The 17555-nt window shown below is 31.8% G+C and overlaps 1 protein-coding gene across 11 annotated transcripts in view; it reads right to left on the bottom strand.

The window, feature by feature from the left end:
• Positions 1–17555, bottom strand: part of LOC148602963 (polypeptide N-acetylgalactosaminyltransferase 5-like) — a 104456-nt gene that overhangs the window by 40612 nt on the left and 46289 nt on the right. For 9 of the 11 annotated variants that reach the window (XM_088551331.1, XM_088551329.1, XM_088551338.1 and 6 more), the window contains one exon: positions 3427–3922. In XM_088551331.1, the coding sequence (XP_088407457.1) occupies positions 3427–3856 (430 nt within the window). In that variant the 5' untranslated portion in view covers positions 3857–3922. Of the gene's footprint in view, positions 1–3426; positions 3923–14507; positions 14617–14938; positions 15087–17555 lie in introns of those variants that run through there. The other 2 variants (XM_088551334.1, XM_088551336.1) reach the window with 2 other exon arrangements.

Raw genomic sequence — 17555 nt, 5'->3', positions numbered from 1 at the left:
AAAAAATTCTCTTTCAAAGGTGACGAGGTGGAGACAATGGAAGAATAATAGCGCAATACCCTAATGATTCTCTGATCATTACCAACTCAATTCTATGTTAACTACCGAGCATTCTTTTGAAGTGACGTGATCCAAAAACTCATAACGATCAAGCCTAGATAATGATTCTGTATTTACCAAGACTTTATTGTCAAAAGATTGACATTGCTACATGATGTCGGATGACAGCTACCTGCACTCTAATGAAGACAAATTAGATATGTCAGGTTTCTGTTATAATTCAAAAAAGAAAGCAAGATGGCTGCTTCATTTCCAGGTGATCACTGTCATAAAAGATTTTTGTTTCTATACTTCCAAACTGATCCATGCTCCCAATTTTTAGTGGAGTCAAAGTTGCTCATTTACTTTTTATTAGTTTATATATATATTTTGGTTACTTTATGTTCTTTGTTGTGAGTGTCTGTTTTACATGTCTACATTCTTTTGATTTCTGCTAGAATATTGGTTCCCTTGAATACTCTTCCTTCAGTGCTTAATTTTTACTTTTTGGTAGACAATACATTTTGCAAATTTAGTTACTTCATTGCCTTCAAAAACATATGCTCCCCCACCCCCAGTTCCAAAGGTCAAAGGGTATAACTCCAACAAAATTCAGTGGATCCCGGTAATATGCACAACTATATATCTGACCTAACTACCTACTTTCATAAAATGTTACAAAAGTGTGATGGGCAGACAGACTGACAGAACAACAGGGCAAAAAACAAATGACTTCCCACCAAAATTCTGAAAAATATTCAACCATTTGTAATGGACAAAATACAATTTGACCATCTTAAAATGGTGAAAATGACTTTGCCAAAAATAATAATATGGAAGGTATAGAAATTTGACTTATTAATAAATTCAACATATACAAAAAGCAAAAAAGAAGAAAAACACAATTTTTTGAATTTTCCAACAAATCATTCCTACTAAAAATGTATTAGAACAAGATTCATTAGATGCACGATCAAAAATGTAATTAACAAGACAACCTATGGATCCTCAAATATTTATAACTAAAAAATCACCTTTCATCAGCAATAAAGCTCGGAACGATGTAAGACTTCATTGCATGATACAGTAACAATCCTGTAATCATTAGCAGCTCAATTCCAGAGTTAACTGCCAAACATTCTTTGAAGTGATGTGATCCAAAAACTCACAATGATTGAGCTTAGATAATGATTCCGGTTTTTTTTTTTTCATCCATGACTTTATTGTCGATAGATTGAAATCGTAAGACAAAGTCAGATGCCATGCTAGTTATTTGTACTTTAGGGATGAAAAATTAGTTTTGTTAAGCATAGGAAAATATCTGACATACATGTACTTAGTATGTACTTTTATTCAGGAATATCAATATTTGTAGTTTTGTTACATTTGATTTAAACATATTTTAGGATTGGCCAACAGATAAAGCCTATTTCAGCCTTCTTCAGAGTTTTGTAAAATATCTATGCACCAAAAAGTTTTAAATTCATGAATAAATACTAGTTTGATACATTTACTTAGAGTTCCTAGATTCTCAACCGACCTAGTTATTGAATTGATTAAAAAAATTAAAAATAATAAAACACCTGCTCCTAATATAAATGCTGGTTGAGAAACTAAGAATTTTTTTATGATAACCTTAATACCAGAAAATTTAAGTGCAATGGTAATTCAAATTCACAGTTTGACTAAGACATAAAAGTTATAGCAAGTAAAATAGTTAACTTCATGGAATAAGTTGATCTTCCCTAAATTAAATGATAACTAACCATCAAATAACCTTCCTAACAGCAGAGAATTGAGAAGTAACTACCGAGGGGTACCAAGGGGAGGGGGGGGGGGTATTTATCAATCTTAGATTGAAGTACCTATGAAATGATAGAAAGTTTCAGTGATAATTGTCCCATTAACTACCTATAAAATATTTCATTAGTGAATGACCATTTACATTAAATCTAGGAAGACCAACTGTATTTCCTGAAGTTAATTTTTTACTTGCTGTGACTAACAAAGGAAGAAAATATGAATACTGGTACCCTGCAAGCACTTACCCTTCTTAGTATTTAGTTAAAAACAAAGTCATTGGATTCCAATTCAACTTCATCCCATGTAATATTATGCCCTTGAAAACCATAAGATGTAATAGGATGTATTTACATGTAACTATAGAAAATAGGTCAAAGGACACGACTCCATCACCACAAATGATCTTTTTACATTAATTCTCCAGTTACAATCTTGTTACATTCTAGTATATTATTATATCTTGTTTTAAGGAGGTAGACTTAGAGTAAGGGACACAACTCTTACAAATCATTTGAACGATTGTAAGCATCAAAGTAACTTGGACTGATTTCATTCTGTTTTGAAGAAAAGCTTGATATGCCTTGAAGAATTTGAATATGATACAAACATATCACTGATTTCAAGAGATAAGTCCCTTACCCAAGGTCTACCTCCTTAAAAAAATATACTTCACTGATTTCTGGATACAAATAGTGTTTGTCTCAAGACAAATTGAGAAAAAAAACATTACAGCTATTAAAAGAGAAAACTTCAGGGAATGGAGTCTGTCATCTTTTAATTTCTTTGAATGACCATTAGCTGAAGAAATGTCATTACATGTATTTTCTATCAGACATAAATTCAAATACCTATGGAATAATAAAAATTTCCATCTCCTTGTCAATTGTTGTGTTAAAAGACATTTCATCATGAAATTTATTAACGAAAGCTGCACAAGCTGAATTGCATCCACATTTTAGAGAAAGAAATAGTTTTACTGTGACTTTTTTTAATCAGAGGTGAATATTTTGAGAATCGTTTCTTTTAGAAAAAACTGTGACCTGTGATCTGGTATGTAACAATATCCCAGAGCTCTGTTTCAATCAGATGTAATCTTTTTAAGTTATCATCTGGAATCCTAAGTTTTATGCAAAATTGAAATTTTTTTTGGCATACTTGACATTAACCTTGATCAAAACTTTTTCCAAATCAATAAGTATCTCACTTATCTGGCATGCAACAATATCATAATATTTGGTTTGGATCAGAGGTAAACTTTTAGAGAAATCATCAGGAAACCACAAAGTTTTTCAGTCATTGTGACCTTCACCTTCAAAGAAATTACCACAAAATCAGCAGGGATCTTACTTCTCTAGTATGTAACAATATTCTAAAGTTTGGTTTGTATCAGATATAAACTCTTTGGGCGATTGTCCAGAAACCTCAATTTTATGAAAAAAATTAATTAAAAGTTTTATGGATGCTGTGACTTTGACCAAAATTTCTCAAAAGTCAATGGAAATCTCACTTACCTGGTACATACCAATATCTCAAAGCTTTTTTTCGAATTGGATATTAACTTTTCCAGTTATAATAATAACATACCTGGTGCATCAGGATCAACATAGGGTCGCTCAGGAAGCTCTTCTTTTTGTCCAGCAGCTTCAAATTTTAATACTGGATTATTTTTAATTTCTTCTCGTTTTTGCTTCTCTATCAATTCAATATTTCTTTTCTCTCTTTCTTCCCGCTCTTTTTCTAACCTTTCCTCCTCCATTTTTTGAGCGAATCTTCTTTGTTCCTCTTGATGTATTTGACGATCGTGAGCTTGTATTCCAACATCCCCAGCGACAGGAACATGTTGTGGGGGTTGAACAATGTGACTATCAAAGTTCCGTTTCTCCGTATCAACACGACTGTCATGTGATTGTGATCCCTGATATGTCATAAGTAAAACAGCAGCAAACCATAATATAGGAATGCCTATCACAAATTTAAATATAAGTCCTCGTTTCCGCCGAAAGAAACTGGCCATTGTTTATATTTCTAGCACCAACTGTAGAGATGAGTAGGTTAGCTATGATGTCATGGCATTAAGTGTCTGAAAAAAATTAAAATGCAAAATTTTATTAACTTTGTCTAATCCAAGCCCACAAAAAATTGTACATGTAGATACATGTACATGTAATTCCTAAATAATAAACATACCAGTAGAACATATATACTGTGTGTTTTTAACATTTTAGTCGTAACAATACACTGCTGACAGTTTAAATATATGATTGTGCATACATGTAAATATCCTATCCATTAAAATCGTCAATATGGATAGAACTTTTAAAATTCTCAAAACTAGAAATGGCCTGTGAACTGGTTAAAAAAAAAGAAAAATAAAACAACCTTCTAATCAGACTGACAAATATTCATGTACAAAGAATTCATTGAAGTGTGGGATCAAATCATTTTCTAATATCTAAGAAATACTTGAACTGTAGTTCTGCACTTTATCATAATTTTTGTAATTGAATAAGATTCAAATCTTCAAATATAAATGTTATCATAATGGCACAATACACACCTGTTTGATAATAGTGAAATTCCAAAATATTTGGAGAAAGTTATAAACTAGATTTAGTTTTGTATGTGTGAAATTCCAAAATGTTTTGAAAAAGAATAATCAAGTAAAGCAAGTAATTTCTCTTTTCACAACTCACATCCTATTTCAGATACAAATATCTACATGTCTTGGTTTAAAATACAGGTACATGCAACCATTGACCTTGAAAATTCAATGATCCAAGGTAATCACAAATACATTGCACATTCATTTTATGTATCTGATAAATCATGGATTTTTTATTTAGGATAAAGTGGGAATAAGAGTTTTAGGATAATATTAGGAAGAATTTTCACTCTAAATGACAGTTTGGGAATCTATACTTGGTGGAAAAAAAATTTAATTTTGCAACATCTACATGATTTTGAAAAATTCTCATTTGGAATGAGGCCTTATAAAGACCCCTGAAAGATGGCTGAAAATTCATGCACATGCAAAAGATGAATTTTGTTTTTCTGAGGAAGAAAATCATGTGTTAATACCCATAATGCATCATAATCCCAGACACAGAAAATCTTCATGGTGGTTAAAAATGAAAATTAATGGAATTAAATTTTTCTCTGTAATTTTTGACATAAAAATAAGTGATCATATTCATTTTTAATTCCCTCCTGTATTTGTTGATTAATCTGCAATCCATGGCTTTGACATTATACAATATGAGGAAAGCTGGCAATTAAAATAACTAAAACTTATGAAAATATAACATTGAAACCTGTGTAAACCAAACCGTGAATAAACCAAAAATACTTCTTGTCCAGACACTTTTTTGAGGTCCAGTTTTATTCTACTTTTAAGGAGGTAGACCAAGGGTAAGAGACACAGCTCTTACAAATCATTGGAATGGTTGTATTCAGCATTTTACATCAACCTCATGTAAGCATCAAAGTAAATTGGACTAATTTCATTCTGTTTAAAATAAAAGCTTGAAAGGCTTTGGAGAAATTGAATATGATACAAACAAATCACTGATTTCAAGAGTTATGTCCCTTACCCTCAGTCTACCACCTTAACATGGACAAACAAAACACCTGTCTAAAAGAAACAAATTCTGACGTAAAAAAAAAAAAGGTTTTGGTGTAGACAGGTTTCACTGTACTAAAAAAAAATTTCAACACATTTTATTAACTATAGAAAGAAGAAAATTCTCAAAGAAAGAAATATGAAAATGGAAGTAAATACAATCTAAGAGGGAAACCATAATAATCACAACAGAATATTCAGAAAAAAACAGATACAGAAGCAACTCATAACCAATGTACAGCAATTTATTACAAATAAACAGAACTAGATGGTATGGAACAGACACCATCTTATAAGACTACACTGTTTTAAATTAATTATAGCTGGCTAGTAATTCTCACAACCATATTTTTGTCATCGTTTGTACAAAAATTTCTGGCACCAAGATCAATTATCCAACAGATTGCAGACTTTATGTATTAAAAGGTACATTATAACATATTCACTAACCAAAGATTTCCATTAAATAATAAAATTTTGATGAGCACATGGATGATAAATGCTTGTCTTGGAAATAGCAATGTTAAACTGTGACATCTCTTCTCGTGAAACTTAGAAATTTTTTTATTTCTCTTAAATGCTCCACACGGACCACGGTAGTATAACTACTTGCATTTACAAAAACACAAAGTTGCACACATTGTTGTGCTATGCATACCACCGCTTGTACAACATGTTGATACTGTAGAGCACCCAAAATGGCTTACAACATATACCCCATCTATATGAAGCCACACACCAAATTTGAAATCAACCCATCCATTGGGTCAGAGATTTCTGTGACGAAAATTTTCTTTATCATTCCATTATCATATAATGGTAAAGTACCATGAAACAGGAAGTAGATATTGGACAGCATCCAAAATGGTTTACAACATATACCCCATCTATATGAAGCCACACACCAAATTTGAAATCAACCCATCAATTGGGTCCGAGATTTTTGTGATGAAAATTTTCTTTATCATTCCATTATCATATAATGGTTAAGTACCATGAAACAGGAAGTAGATATTGGACAGCACCCAAAATAGTTTACAACATATACCCCATCTATATGAAGTCACACACTTAAAATATGAAATCAATCCAACTACTGGTATTTGGAGCCAATATAATACCAACGAAAATTTGTACAGACAGACAAAATGACGAACAAGGTGATTCCAAGATACAATCAACTTGTTGAGTAGCAGTATAAATAAACGATTTTGAAAACAACAAATTAACACAACAGAATAGTAATATTATTTGAATATGGATATCACTATATCGGCAAGCCCTAATAAAATTAATTTCACTCGTACCGTATGGCAATTAAAGTCAATATCTAAACAATCTATTGGTAAACCAACATATTATCATTCAGAGCTAAAATTGCAACACCACATTTACCAAAGAATAACAAGTTTTTATCAAGAAAATAAAACTTACACATTACCAGCGAAATAACTGCATTTATTACAACATTTTTTTGCAACAAAACAATGTAACGTAGTAATACTGTCTGAATTTCCTGACTTAAATAGATTGCATTTAATCAATGAAAGTATTGATACTTGTGAAATGAAAAAAAAATTGAATGAACAGGATTCTAGAACACTGGATTATCATATTAGGGACAAACTTTCTGACTTTTAGAGTGAGGGATAGGCTAAAAAATATACCTTTTTCCCTCATGGACAAAATTTCCAAGACAAGTAAAATGGAGCAGAATGAATGCTCAAAATAGTGAAATGGAGAACAGTGGGAGCTGTACATGTAACATAAGAATTTTGACCAACACCCAGCCCCATCCTATTATCTTTTGGTTACAGGAACCTTACCTTTTTTGAAATTTTAAATTCAAATTCAGACCCAGTCCCTCTCCCTAGAATTAAATGTGTCTTTCTAGACTTCTTACAATTAGGCTTCTGGAACAGGATTATGTTGTCACAAGATTGAAGTCACCTATACCAAAGTTTTATAGTTGTTATCATGAATAGTGGATCATTATGGTGTATTTATCTGGACCATGAGAACCGATTTGTTCAATGTGTCTTAAGTTTTCCTTCCCTTTTTCGTCTACCCTGGACTTGATTTTTTTTAGCAACTCAGCTTGTTTCTAGAAAAGCAGAGGATGCTTACCCTACCGATGCACCTGGTCCATGCTCCCCTTTTTTAGTGGAGTCCAAATTGCCCATTTACTTTTGTTACTTTTTATATATCATTATAGTTAGTTTATGTTCTTTGTAGTGTATGTCTGTTTTCCATGTCTGGTCTTTGTCCCTGGATTACATTCTTTTGATTTGCGCTGGAACTTGGTTCCCTTGATTACTCTTCCCTTGAACAGATTCCACAGTAAATACTTATAGATTTTTCATTGACAAAATTATAAAACATACCTAAAGCAAATTGGCATCTTTTTATAACATAACATAACAAAACCAAACTGATAATAAATTATACAGTATTTAAGCCATAAGTTTCCTGGATCTATTGATTGCCAATGTTTAATCAGGGAAACTTCAACTTTAAAAAGGAGTATTATCTGTGGTTTTTTTTTCAACTTTTTTAACAATCATTCTGAAAGTTATTGCATGGCAATGCAAAGACCCCATGTAGGAAGAAAAATCTGTTGAAGAGAACAGTTCACAAACTTCATGCATGATTTATTAATGAAAAAATGTAGAAAACTGAGTCTGCATTCATTTTCAAAAGCCCAAGGACCGTAACTTAAACTGCATAACTTGTCAAGGCTGAGCAATGTACTGAATATCAACTGATATCTGCAAGCATGGCAAAAAAACATGCAAACCTACAAACCTCTTTGGCAAAGTTGCCAATGGGTAACTAATAAAATCAAAATTGTAAGGCAAATATATAATAAATTCATTACTCTATATAACTTTTTATCAGCAAGGCCATGTTTCCGTATTTGTTTTTTCTATATTTTAGCAAAGCCTAGAGTGAAAAAATAAATCATAAAAAAATCACAAAATCAATACAAGACCAGGATAAAAAATGTTAATTCTATCTAGCATCCCTACCAAAATTAAATGGATGCTCTCCCTTTCTTACATTTCATGCATTTCTCAACTTTCTCTATGCATTGCCCATTCAGTGATTAACCAAGAAATAAAAATACATTGATTTACAGGTACTGATGCACAAATTCTTACCACCATTAATTCAGAAACATTTCCAACCTTTGGTCACACCAAGGATAAAAATATGTACTGTTTTGAAACCATTTCAAAGATTTATCTGTTTACAACACCTGAGCCGTAGTATCAGTTCCTTTTATCTCAAACCTTGATATATCACATTCATCAGGAATTAATGTGGGTATTAGTGATAACCGAAAAAGAAAGATACTAATGTGGTTCTAAAAAAATGAACTGTGTTCCCAAGACTTTTAGTTTATTTTTACGTCAATCAAATGTCTCAGAAAAAAGAAGAGAGGGTAAATATGAAATAATAAAATGAAATGTATTTCTAAAAGTGTAATTTCAACACCAACTGCATGCATATAAGTTGTTTTGGATGGAAGCTGGAATTCTGAGTTCCAATCTACCCCAAAAGGGACAAATACAACAAGCGATAACAATGAAACCTGTCTAAACCAAACCCTGGTTAATCCTAAAACCTGTCTAAACCAAACCCTGAATAAACCAAAAACCTGTCTAAACCAGACCTTGGTTGTTTCTAAAACCAGTCTAAACCTAACCCTGAATTAACCAAAAACCTGTCTAAACCAGACCCCAAATAAACCCATAATAACTGTCTTGACAAAACCCCAAATAAATCAAAAAACCTGTCAAAACCAAACCCTGAATAAGCCCAGAACCTGTCCTAACCACCATTTGTTAAAGTCTCTTTATAAAAATTTTTGAACCTGTGTAAACCAAACTTCTGTCTTTACCAAAAAATTATACATAGCAATAGAGGTTTGGTTTAGACAGGATTAACAGTACTATGGTAATTATACTGTTTGACCTGAAACATAGATATTTGATATTATACAAATGTGACAATTACTCTAAAAAAACTATGCAATGATTGAAATATAATCTTGATTAAATACAGATTTGTAAAATAAACTGTAAAGACAGCTGGATCAAAAAAGAAAAAGGTGGCAAAAGCTGACACTTTTTCAAACTTAAATTTTTTTATATCAAATGAACATTGTACTATTGGAATTAACTACTTAACTGATAATTAACATCTTAAAATCAGGGGCGGATACAGGTGGGGGTGTGGCGGGCGTGTGAACCCCCCCCCCCCCACCTTAAAATTTGCAAAGCATGAGTTGTCATGAGTAGATTTAAGCGGTTTCAGGTTGAAACTTCAATTTCTTGCTAATTTTACCACAAAAGATTTCTACATAGCACCCATTCTAGAAGAATAATTCAAAAATTTAACCTCAAACAATTTTTAATGTGCCCCCCCCCCCAATCTAAAATCCTGGATCCGCCCCTGAAAATTACTGTAAATTTCAGTTGTCAGGATTGTATGGCAATTTTGGTAAGGCGGGTGCAGGGGAGGGCCTGGGAGGGGCAACTTTTTGAAAACTGGAACAACTTCTGGCACTTGCGGTAATTTCTTAACTAGGTTATGAGTTTGATATATCATAAATTACAAAAGGGGCATGTTGGGTGTAAATGCATCCCCTTTTTGCAATGTCAGACTGTCATGGTTGTTTTATATATGTAGGTTATTGTGTGATATCCATTTTACTGAACCAGTATACATGTATATTTGTCATTCAGGAGTGTCTGCTTGTTGGAAATTTCTCACTGTTCACTGAAATCCCAAGGACTTCATCAGTTTTGTAGGGCTGTTGACTATTAAACATTTTCTCCCTTTTTCGACTTTCTCTATATTCAGTGCAATCAGTTTTATTGACATAGGACAAAAAGGATCCTCAAAGGATGTCAGATTTAGACTGGTTGCCAGTTAATTCAAGGTACAGTTTAGGCTTGAAATAGCATATTAACCTTTACACAGAAGACTACAATTTATACTGGCTGAACCCCACAATGATTATACAATCTAGACACATTTTCATCTTAAAGAACCATATAACATGAAGTAAATGTGGTCTTAAAATTAAGCTTTGATCCAAAAATAGAACAAACAAAATAATTCTTCATTACTAGGTTAAACAGCCAAAAGCACTGTCTCAAACACAATAACATCTCATTGATCATAAAGTTCCACAACTCCGGCAATGAATTATAACTTAAGGGAATAGCTATATAGATACAGAACTGAAAATTAAGATATTATTTTTGCATTGTTCTAATTTTCACTTTAAATCATGATGTGACCACATGCCATAAATAAAAGCTTTCTCGTATTTTTCCAAGAGCATACATATCACTAAAGTTCAAGTTGCAATTTTGGGTTGCTTGATTTAAAAACCTTATTCAGGAAACAAATTGTAAAATCATTAAAATTGCCTGCATTTATGTACCTTGATTAGCAAATTAAGTTTCAGCACATAACATTACAATGGCCAATTGATAACTTCTATACACAAGAGAAAAATAGAAAAAAATACTTTTTTACCAAATATAACAAGAATAGGTATGGTGAATATGTCAAAGAGACACCAACCCCACCAGGATGAAGATGTCAGCCCAAGGCCACCCATGGGTTTTCAGTGAACAATAAGGAAACCCTCACACCAAAGGACAGGCTGCGGCTGGCCCCAAAACATCCTTATACACAGATACAGCAAAAGAATTGCCCCTATATACTTAATTAACATAACAATAAACTACAAATGTAATAGTAAAAATGAAACAAGACATTCAATGGCCAGAAATTCCTGACTTGGGACAGGCACAAAAAATGTGGCAGGGTTAAAGTACTTCGGTCAAAATATAAACAAAGTTGTCAAACTGAAACTTTATGTCGCATGAGTCTGAAGTTGATGTCGCATGAATCTTAAGGGCATATCAAAACATGAATTTGCACATATTGTTGTGCTATTTATAGCATCACTTGTACATGAAGTTGATATCAGAGAGCAGCCAAAATGGCTTACAATGTATGACCCATCTATAAAGTCACATACCATATGTGATATCTTAATCTGTCCAGTGGGAGTAAAAATTTTTGTGACGTAAACTCTGATGGACAGACAAGGTGATTCCAAAAGACAGCCTACTTACTGAATGGGAAAGCAGCATGAAACACTTACACTACTTTTCTCAATATGCACTAAAACCTAAATTAAATCATGTTTGTTCGCCTGTTATGGGCCAACTCAAAAACATTCACTCCGGGTAAGTAGAAAGGGAATTAATTTAATTTTATGATTCAGAATCTCAAATACGGATTTAAAGATTTAAAACAATCAATGTGAGTGTTAAATAACATTACAGAAATAAAACAATTAATTTTTGCTGAAAGATGGGTTACAATTTTTTCTGCGTACTAGAGGTAGGATAAGTACAATCATAGTTTTAATTTATTTCTCAGAATATCAATGCTATATAAACTTTCCAAAATCTAACAGTATTTCAACGTATAACCATGCATCACATATTCTTAATAGCATTTGAACACAAATTGTATCTGAGATGCTGCAGACAGTTGTAAGTTTCTGCAGCAAAAACAAGATCTGATAAATTGTATTTGGAAAGTGCAAGGGAAATAATATATTATAGAATTAGACAGGTCTCTGTGAAAATGTCTATAGAAATAAACGATTGTTTGGTTATTAGTTGAACCTTACATGGCAAACAATGGATTTACGTCTGTGTTGTAGACTTTGACATGGAAATGCCGCTAGGTTTCTAATTTTTCACATGAAATTGACATGAAAACGACTTGGAAATGTTAGCTTTCTGTACTGAAATTCCAATAAAGATTGACTAAAAAAAAAAGTGACATTTTAAGATTTTGTCTGACGCTAGTTATGGAAACGACCATCTGACCTTTATTAGGGAGGTAAATTATGAGAAAAATTTCTTATAAGGTACGACCACAGTTCGTGTTAAAACATCCGCAATGACCAATACGTCACAAAACCCTTGAATCATGTCAGGCTGAAGAATTCTCCTGTAAAGAAACTTGCTTGACCCAACTATAATGTAAGTCCGAAAAAATTATAGTCATGTTTCCTGGTACCAGCAATAAAATAAACAGGGTAGGCAGGCAAGGATATTATTTTATTTGTTAAAATTTAAAAAAAAAATGTTTCATTGAATTAATGGAGAAACAAACTAGGCCTTAGTATAGCAAGAGCCAATACAGTCATCAAATTAAGGATAGGCAAATAAAAACAGAGCAGGTAGGGAGACAGACATATAATTTTGGGGTTTATTTGCCTCATTGCGCATTCCTGAAAAAAATTTGAAATATTATCCATCATCTTCTTTGTTTAAATACCATGTTATAGTTCATTACATGATTTCTTTTAAATATTTATAGTGTGACAGCTGAGATATTTGTGACATACAAGAACATGAAATATATATGTATAAAACAAATTCTCATTCTTTCTAAAAAAAAAAATAAATGGTAAACTTCTAAATGTAACTTGCCCACCTTAGTTTGAATATCCTCTGACCTTACAATTCTTTCAATTTTTACCATAAAAAAAAACTTTTGTTCATAAGATATAAATGTTGGAGTTTTCAAGGTTAAGACTACAAAAACAAAATGTAAAAAATGACTTATGAAATTTCTTATGAAATTTGAAACCAAAGAATTAAAAAAAAAGTTTCAAAGTACACATATGTGAGGGGCCTTGAAATGTTGGGTTCAGAACTACACTCATTAGAACACTACAATGTATTACTTGAAAGTTTCATAACAATCAGATAAATAACACAGGTTATGAAGGACAGACAAACAGACACACAGACACGAAATACAAAAACAAAAAAAGGAGAGTATTTGAAAATGCAAGTACTTGTAGCAATGAAGGTAAGAAGAGAAACTTCAGCAAACAACAAATTAACAAACAAATCCTTCAACTATATGTACATGTATGTATAGGCAACATAAAACCCTGAGTTGTTACAACACCTTGTGCCTTAAACCTACAAGATGTTACCAAAACCAACAAAAAAAAAAATTACAAAAGACTACCTTGTCAAACAGATTATTCATTGACTTGTAGTACTAAATCAAAGAACAAAATATCATCAAAGGGCAGTGTAGCATGTGTTAGGGTATAAATATAGTTCTCTCAAATACTCAGATTCTCTTGCGGTTATAATAACTGAATGCAACTTTTAAAAATGAGCGATTTAGGCCGAGAAAACTCAAATGGAAGATTTTCATCCAACCTTCATAAATATGGGGCAAATAGGAGGATTTTATTTTTCAGTTTTTAGTTGTTAATAGATATTTGCTAGCCTAATTTGTGCTATTTTAAGTATAGGTACATTCTATGTTCTAAATCCATTATTTTTGTCAAATTTTAGGGGTGGGAAGGGACGAAAATCTACTAATTAATTTTATTTTGCCAAATATTTCAATGTTTGAAAGCCAATTCCAGACACTTAATACACAAATTTCATGGAAGGAATCATCTAAATAAACACAGCCAGCTTTAGATAGTAAAATTCATATTGCAACATATATTAGCTATGGCTTGCATTTTGGATTGAGATATTAATATTACCATTAATTTGCATCTTACTCCCACATGAAATGGAATTTGTAGTCATTAACTTCTAGAGTGTCACAATACTAGTAAAAGCTGTCAAATTCAATGTTTTCTTTTTAGCAATTAAAAAAATTACAATTAGTGATTGTCAGGATGTCAACCTGAGTCTGACCTCAGACATGAATTTAGCAGGTAAAAAAATTCTGTAACACCAAGAGGAAGCAAATTAATTGTTGTTTTGTGAGAAAAAGATACTTGCCCTTCCTGCCTTCATTCACTAGATAAGGTTAAATCCATACTTGTCAATAAATAGGTTGAAAAAAGGGCAGGGACATTCATTTTTTCTTTGTCATTAACAACAATTGGAAAACATTGTTTTTTAAGCTATAATATCAAGTATAAGTGCAGAGATTCAATACACAAATCAAAATTTACCTTTGAAGTGACAGGTGAAAATAAATGACCCACAGATCAAATAATCTTGATACAAGCAAGTTATCAAATATATCATAAACTCACATCCTGTTTAAATTGAAAATCTATTTTTAGACAATTATCCACGTTGATTTCAAACAAGGAAATACCCCCTTTTATTGACCTTACATGTAAACAACTCAAATAAGGATATTTTAATTTATCTTTTAGGTTTTTTAGTACTTCCATGTACATGTATAAAAATCACAAAAACAAAGTGCTTTGAAGACATTCATGTTTTAAGCTTCAGGGTAAAAACTACACCTTTTGTATGTAAACCTACAGTAGCATGGGAGTATCTCTTAATTTTTTTTAAAGTGTAACACTTAAAATATAAGAAATTATAAAAAGTTATTACAATGATATAAAATTTAAATATAGAAACAACTTACCAACTAGCACATGGCTATATAAAGAAAAGGTATTCCAAATGAAATGTACAAGCTAAGTATCAGTGCAATTGATTCCCTGTCAATCAATACCCTGAATCACTCCAGCATGAAATCATACAGGTAAACCATATCTACCTTTACTTAGGTGAGTGTGACCTATTGACCTGTAACCAGGTGAGATTGGGTACTGATAAACTTGTTTTAAGAAATTATAAAAGATTAGCCTTGGTGTTAGAACTTGGGATAAATGAGGATGAAAATGGAAAAAAAAGGGGTACTGAAAATTGCATTTCAGGTACTTAATTCTGATTTAAAAAAAATCAAGGTAAATCTTATTATTGAATTGATGGAAAAACTATTTATGAAAACTACCAAGCTTGAATATCAATATAGAATTGAAAGATAGATGTATAATTTAAAGGTAAACTAAAATATTTGTATGATTAATCCAAAATTTTACTATACACCTAAAAATTTCAAAAGATTTCTGATAAGACAAATAAACACAGCCAGCTTTAGATAAACTAAATTTTCAACAGCTATTTATTACCATTATGAAAGAAAATATGCCAGAAGGGGAGTTACCCATGTCAAACATAAATAAATTACACGATAAACAAGACTTTTGGTCAACAACCCTACAAACTTTGTTGGTATACATAGTTTCCAGAGGATATTAATTTTAGTATTATAAATATAAGAATGTTTGTTCTCTTAAGGAGGTAGACCCAGGGTAAGGGACACAACTCTTAAAAATTATTGGAAAGAAACTTAAAAATTATTGGAACGTTTGTATTCAGCATTTTACTTAAAGCCTCTCAAACTTTCCTTTGAAGCAGAATAAAGTCAATCTAAGTTAATTTGATGCTTACATAAGATTGACTGACTGTTAAACCCCAACAGTCAGTCAATCTTATGTAAGCATCTAATTAACTTTATGCTGCTTCAAAGAAAAGCTTGAGAAGCTTTGGGGAAATTGAACATGATACAAACATATCACTGATTTCAAGAGTTATATCCCTTACCCAAGATCTACCTCCTTAGATGCTCCATATACACAGTGAAGATGTCCTAACGAAAACCCTTTAGACCACATGATCATGAACTACTTGGGTTAGACAGCTTTCAGTTGACATAGATTAAAAATGCATTAAAATCAATTCAAAGGGTCTTCAATAGATTTTTGGTTTGGACAGTTTTGGGGATTTGGTAATGTTTTCCGGGTTAATTCTTTGGAAATAGAAATCACATGTTTTACATTGATTTAGTGGAATTTATTACAAATGTAACAAACATAAAAATACTACATGCCAATGTGGTCTTCTATATCCAGATTTGTCCCCATGGATACTCAGGTCAAGTAAAGTGTGACGTTACATGCAAATAGCAGTCTTTAAAAATAATTCTAGTCTTTTGGGGCAGAAAAATCACAGTTTAAGGACATAATCTTCTGCCATCGATATAAGACATTAATGTTGGTTAATTGTTTTCATACAGATCAATGGGAACAACACTATCCATACAACTACCTAATTAATAATTCATACATGTAATTACCATCATGCAAAAAGTTGCCGATTAAATCAGAAGAAGAAAAAAGGTCGGAAACTTCATATTGTTTTTAACAAAGCTTTATCACATTGCTTTGTTTCTTACAGGTGACATTTTTGTCACATGGCCTAATTAATTTTCATGACATTAAGTACCTTTAATACGAAAATAGACGCATATTTGACAACATGTTTCAATATTAAAGTGTTCGTTAATTAAGTACTTAAAAGTTTTTAAGATCATGTTACAGAAAAGTACATACATACATTAACACATACATTAACACAGAACTACATATTTCTTTGTTTGTTTTTTATTTCATTGGAACAATCTTACATCTATTAGCACAGTCGATCTATGTAAAATCAAATTTTCGAAGTTTTTATTGTACTGTGTGACTGGTATTATATTTTTCAACACTATTTACTCAAGGGCAAAACCAGATATTTTAAAGAGGGAAATTCCATCTGTGCTAATATTGCCAAAATTTTGAATGAAAGTTAGATAATTTTCCAACAATATTTTATTCCCTTTGGGGAGTGGATAAACCAATCCTCAGACAACCCCATACACCCATCCCCTGATCTGCCACTGTTTCTGATATGAAAGTACTTTCTTTGTGGGTATCAATTTTTTGTAGTTAGTCAAAACTTTGTCAGCTCATGAGACTTATAACTCTTCAGTGTAAAAGTGATGAGACAACTGGTCATTACTATGGCTCCAAAACATAAAGACAGGAAGAAAACACACCATCTAAGAAAACTATTATAAATGTATAAATATATAAGGAAACATTCCAATAAAAAGACAAGACATCCATTTCATATATATATTGATTATCAGCTTAAAGTACAGTCGTACCTGTTTTGAGGAACCTAGCTTCCAAAGGGAGAGCAATATCATGGTGATATAAGACAGGTGGGCTTTATATACAGGGTAATACTACATAGAATGCACTACATAAGTATATTTTATTAACCAACTTACTACAATATGTATAGAAATGCCCATCCTTTATGAACCAAAAATTTCGACAACTAGTCATTACGAACTGGAAATTCCTACA

This window comes from Perna viridis, chromosome 11 (genome assembly GCF_037379345.1).
Source record: "Perna viridis isolate PV_CMFRI_1.1 ecotype Kerala chromosome 11, ASM3737934v1, whole genome shotgun sequence".
NCBI classification, from domain to species: domain Eukaryota; kingdom Metazoa; phylum Mollusca; class Bivalvia; order Mytilida; family Mytilidae; genus Perna; species Perna viridis.
The sequence above is the reverse complement of the archived record's forward strand: the minus strand, read 5'-3'. Positions and strand labels throughout refer to the sequence as shown.